This window comes from Pelodiscus sinensis, chromosome 9 (genome assembly GCF_052426305.1).
Source record: "Pelodiscus sinensis isolate ZL-2025 chromosome 9, ASM5242630v1, whole genome shotgun sequence".
NCBI lineage: Eukaryota > Metazoa > Chordata > Testudines > Trionychidae > Pelodiscus > Pelodiscus sinensis.
In genome coordinates this window covers 36,222,212-36,228,247 of record NC_143060.1, presented here as the reverse complement: position 1 = coordinate 36,228,247, position 6,036 = coordinate 36,222,212, and the positions used below count along the sequence as shown (strand labels likewise).

The following is a 6,036-nucleotide window of genomic DNA, read 5'->3' as shown; positions in this document are numbered from 1 at the left end:
CTGTATATGGAGGTAACTTCCTTCTCCCTTGTAATGCTGGACATCCCAATTTCAAATGTCATCTTTTCCTTTGCTAGCAACCTACAGCCTGTTGTTCTCTCTAACCTCCCCATAGCTTGTGAAATCCATCTTCAAACAGCTGCTCTCTTCTGGGTTGTCAGTTATTGAGTCTTTCTTCTCCACTATGCATAGGGACCTGGCACTATTTCCTGGAGGGAAGAATAACTGCCAAATGAGAGGATGAATGAATGGCTTTATTTGCAAAAAATCTCAACAGTGCTAGCATGAGGGAGGCTGCACAATCAAAATGGACACATCACTTTTCAAAACTGGTATTCAGCTGCAGTAACAAATATCTTTGTACAGAGTCAGTTAGAGGGCACAATTTCAATTACATTTTATTAGATAGGAGTGGATTTCATATATAAATCATGAATATATAGCTCTTCATTTTCTATTCTTCTTGTCCAGACATGTTACGTATGGACAGATCCCTATTTTTCAATTATTTTTTTTCAGTTTCAATTAAGAAGAAAATATACCACATAGGACATCTGTAATTTCACAGTACAAGGTATGTGTGATCACTTGAAGACTACAGATATGCCCAGAAATGTCTTTTCTTTATACGGATAAAATGTAAACAATAAAATGCTTGGTAATTTTTTTAATGGTGCAATACATCAAAAAATTGGCTGAATGAAAATTGATAGTCCAACTGATACCTGGCTTCCTTTTCATCTGCAACCCGCCAGTGTTTAATTATAAATTTGTGAAAGGCACCATATATTACAGTTGTAAAGCAAGTGAGAAACCAGAACCAAGTAATGTTCCATGATTTCCTTACTGTACAAACACATACATTTTAAGGCAGGCGTTTTTATGTGCAAAATACAAGAATACATGTAAAACCAATGTTAACATTTCTCACTATCTTCTTCATTTAGTAATAACATCAGTGTCAATACGTACAGTACATTGAAAACACTTCTAACAGAACCCAAATTAGAAGATTGGCTGGAAATATGGTCCTGCTAATAATTAGTTTTTAAAATATAAGCGCTTTTATGTAGATCTTTAAAACAACATGTAGGAAAAGTCACTCTCTTTTTTTTATTGTCTCTTCCTTTAGAAAGGTCCATATCAACTTATTCACTATGTCAGGTTGATCCTGCTGGAGCCAGTGACTGGCTTCAGACAAAATAGTTAATCTGAAGTGATTTTTAACATAAATCCGAGTAATTTCTGCCATCTCAACTTCCATAAATGCATCTCTTTCTCCCCATAACAACAAGGTAGGCATGGTGACCTCATGGTGCTGCAGAGGAAGGCAACTTAAAAAATAAAATACATGTTTAATTATTTTTAAAGGTCATCATGTCAGATATCAGTACATTTAACTTTCCAATTCAAAATACATTATGGATTAGTTGCATGATTTCTATGATCCAACCTATTCACTATATTACCAAGAAATTACTAATTATCACTGAAGCCTTCTCATTTATCTCATATCAGCAATGTCCTCTGAAAGTATCTTTATGCTAACATGGAATTTACTATAGTTCAAATCCTGCAGTTGCTTTTTCAGACAAAACTCATTGAAACAATACTGCAGGCCTGCACATTTGGGCCTCATTTGTTATTAAAAAAAAAAGAAGGTAACATTGTCAGTTTTTCAACATTGATATCTGAGTTTGTTCATATTTACATAATAGATTATGGACTCTGCAGGAGGTATTTGCAGATAATTTCTAAATGGCTTTTGTTTTATGTGAACATATTTGTTTTATATGAACTATCACTATCTAGGGTTGCCAGATGGTTTCAACAAAAACACTGGACACACTTGACATTACATCACAATCTACATTACATCTCATTTATATTTTCTCATTTATAGTTTCTCAATATGTTTCCCGGACAGAAAGCTCAAATATTGGACTGTCCGGTTCAAAACTGGACACCTGGCAACTCTAATTATATCCCTATTGTAAAAATGTGTTTGAGCACATAAGAAATTAGCAGAAGGAAGTAACATGAGGCCGAGTCAGATTCTAAATCCCATTAAGTTATCTTTGCAGTAGTTCTCTGGTGAAAAACAGATTTACAGGAGGCACAGAGATGGAAAATGTCTTTCCTGGAACCCAGCATGGGAGTGCGCTCAGAAAAAAAGAAGTGGGACTGATAGGCTTGTGCACTCCAGCAATCCATGGATGTTTGAACTGGTGCATGGGACTGCTGAGAATGTGGCTCTACAGCTGTGTGTCTGAATGTTTTGTGTTACATTGCTCTGTTTTAATGTACAGCTGTACCAGTGATTCTGGAAAAAGTTGAAAAGGATATTTTCCTTCTTGCATTTAAATAGTGTTTCCCCTTGATCTACTCGTAGGAGTTCAGTTACAACAATAAAAAAAGAATCTGAACCTTACAGGCTGATGTATTTTCCTGTATTGATGAATGCCGTCTCAAGTTTCTGTCTGTGACTTTAATTGTAACTACGCTAAATTGAAATATGGTACTTTATACCATGATTAAAATTATATTTTCCAAGTATCTAAACATTTGGTTGGCCAAACTGCATTTTAAAATGATGCCAATAGATTACAATTTATTTCCTTTTGTTTTTTCATAAACACTGTGTAAGATGAGCAGCAACAGACTTACTGAAAAACGAATGTACATAACAGCTATAAGTAAAATATGTAGAAAGGCTTTCAATTGAATATTGATCTCTGTAATGCCGAATCTAATCAGTTACATTCAAAGAGATCTGCAGAATGCAGAAAAACATTAAAAAACAGCAGAATTCACAGTACAAAGGGGTACAGTTACTTGTATAAGTACTAGGAGCTACATACATATATCTCTATGCACTGAGAGATGAATATTACCCCAAATTTGCATAGCACTGGGTAAAAATTGCTTAAATCCTCAACATCAGAACTCAGGGCTTTGGAAAAATTTCCAAGAGATTTAAAAGAGGGAAAATATTTTCAAACACTTTGTTAGCACATTGAAAAAGACACTCGAAAAAGTAAAATGGTTAAAAGTTTCATAACATTTAAATGACCCACTTAAATTTGCATAACCTTATACATAAAATATTTCTTTATACAACTGATTTTATATTAAATATTTCTGAATATTGAAATGATTTTTATTGATATTAATAGAACTGTAAGTTACAAAAGTAAGCCATGACAGATGGTAGACAGATGTGAGAAAATTGTTTGAATGTATGCATTATTAACCCATCAGAATTTTTTTCAAATCATCCTTTTTCAAATAGATGCTGACCAGCTCATCCATGCTTATGTTTAAGTTTAAACTGTTGCATATAGCACTACAAATTAACTCCAGTTGCTCAAAAACAGCCACCAAGGTACACTGACATTTAATCAGTTAACAATAATGTAATATGATTCTTTAAAACCAATAGAATATTTGTAATAGTTTTATTTAGACAAGCTTTTATGAGCAAACAGCATGGGATGGAACCTTAGGAGTTGCTTTGAGGACTCCCACATCCTAGACCAGTGAAGACAAGGAAGATTGTGGTGCTGACAAGTTTTGTTTGAGAGGGAGAGATGGGGAATTTGAGAGTGTTACCTCCAGTTATAAGTAGCCCTATCAAAGTCTTAACAAAAAAGCAATTATAAACCCATATAGATTTTGATGGTTTGTACGTAGAGTGGCTAGAAAAATGGCTGCCTTTTATTGTGTATTTTTACTGCAGTTTTAAATTTCTTAGCACTCTGGGCATACAGTTTTCAGCAACCATTTTGTTGTTCTCGGGACTCTGCTAACAGAGGAAGCCCATACTTTGCACTCTCAGGTTATGTCTACACTACATACAGGATAAGGTCAAATTAAGATACGCAGTTTCAGCTCCATTAATTGTGTGTAGCTGAAGTTGAAGTACCTTAAATAGACTTTTGGCATTGTCCACACTGCAGGAAGTTGAAGGGAGAACACTCTCGCTTCAACCTCTTTGACTTCCCTTACTTCTTGTGGAAGCAGAACTACCAGCATCAACCGGAGTGCCCTCTCAATTCGAATAAGTGTGTCTTCACTAGAAACATTAATTTGAAGTCTGAAAGATTGACAGTGGCAGCTTTGATCTTCTGTATCGTGAAGACATATCCTCAGGGAGAGTTTCTCTCTGTCCTTTCTTGGTTTTATTGTTCACTGAAGGTATGTCTACACTGCACGCTTATTTAGAAATAAACTATTCCAGAATAGTTATTACAAAATAGCACATCTACACTGCAAGGAAGCCTCAAAATTAGTCTGAGGCAGGCTTCACTAATGTTGATTTAAAGCCCCAGGAGGCACTGGGGAGGAATAACTTAGAATGGCCCTGGTGAGGAGTACCTTATTTTGAAATAGCTATTTAAGAATAGGCATTATTCCTCATAGAATGAAGTTTATAAATTTCAGAATAAGCCATCCATTATTTCAAAATTATTTCAAAATAACAGAATGGCTGCGTAGACACTTGCATTGTTATTTCAAAATAACGCTAGTTATCTCAAAATAAGGGTGCAGTGTAGATGCACCCTGAGTGATAAAATAAAGGTTAATTTGAGTGAAATTATTACACGACAAAATACAGAAGAATATTGCACGGGGAAGTGGGAATAGCTTCCTATCTAGCATAGGCTTTTCCAAATGTTACTGCAGGATGGACTACATCTTATAAATCTCCCTTTCCTACTCACCATTACAAAGTCCATTTCTCTCCAATCAGTAATTTCATATCTCTGTGGCAGCTACAACAATTGCTTACATGGAAAAGTACACTTCTTAGGCATTTAAGTTGCCTTTAATATATTTTGCTTTTTTGACATACATTAAACTCTTCACTTCTGCTCTTCATTTTGTTTTCCCTCTCTCCAGATATTTATAAATCAGAATAAAATCTGTTATGTCTCTCTCTTTCTTATCCTGGGCATATTTCTCCACCTCTTGTTGGGAGTGAAGAAATATTTAGGCCTGAAAGAAAGACGCCTGGTGTAGATTTTACAAGTTTGTTCTGATAATGTTTAGCAGCATAAAAATAAGCAGAATAGTGTCTGTATAAGGAATTGCAGAGTAATCATGTGTGTGAGAAAAAGAAAAGATAAAGTTAACTGTAAAGCTAGAAAAGACCAGGCTTAAATAATACTAATCCTCTACTGGCACAGGACGACAGTTAACAAGGAAATAAGAGACTAATACATACCTATATAAAAGATAAAAAAAGTGATAAATATGTGTAACAAAGGCAGGTAGAAGCTATATTGCCTGGAGGTGTGGTGGTGACTGTGATGAGATTGTCTTGATGAGTTTCCTATTTGTATATAATTGAGCACTACTTCCTGAGTGTTTTGACTTAATAAAGATTTGCTAGTCATCAGCTGAGTAAGTGAATTTCAATACAACATCTCTTGACTGCTTACTCCCTTGGACAGGCCCTTCAGGACCTTCAGTCCCTTCTTCCCTGGACTTCCTGTTTGGATAGTGATTCCAACCCCTGACACCATCTATTCTTTCCCTTTCTCCTCCTATTATTATTATTTATTATTTGCATTGTATTAGCATCTGGGAATCCTAATCATGGACCAGGATTCCTCAGGCTCTGTACAAATGCAGAATAAAAAGATGGTTCCTGTCCCAAAGAGCATACACAGTAATGACAACTAGGCGATATCCTGCCCTTTGTTTCCAGCTTCACTTCTAGGACTTCAACATCCCTCCTGCAATGAAGAGCCTGAACACCTGGAGAAGCAGCTAAATTAAGGAGTGTAAGCTAGCCCACATCATGTGACCAGTGATGTCTTTGTGGACTGCCAGTGATGTATGGGCAAACCTGGAATCAATACTTTAGAATACTTCTTTAGATGAAATCTTAAAAGTAGAGGGTCTGTCGCATCACAATGGACATTAACGATTCCATAGTGGGTTTTTTGTAAGAGCAGGCCTGCAGCTTGTGAAGTGTTTTGAGGTCCATCAGGTTTTGGTTCTCATGCTGATGATTTCATAGCTGTCATA

General features: G+C 35.7%; 1 protein-coding gene across 2 annotated transcripts in view; it reads right to left on the bottom strand.

Moving 5' to 3' along the window:
* Positions 1–236: 236 nt before the first annotated feature.
* EPHX4 (epoxide hydrolase 4) overlaps positions 237–6,036 on the bottom strand; it is a 39,511-nt gene continuing 33,711 nt past the window's right edge. For both annotated transcript variants that reach the window (XM_006137323.5, XM_075936525.2), the window contains one exon: positions 237–1,334. In XM_006137323.5, coding sequence (XP_006137385.2) covers positions 1,100–1,334 — 235 coding nt within the window. In that variant the 3' untranslated portion in view covers positions 237–1,099. The remainder of the gene's footprint in view (positions 1,335–6,036) is intronic.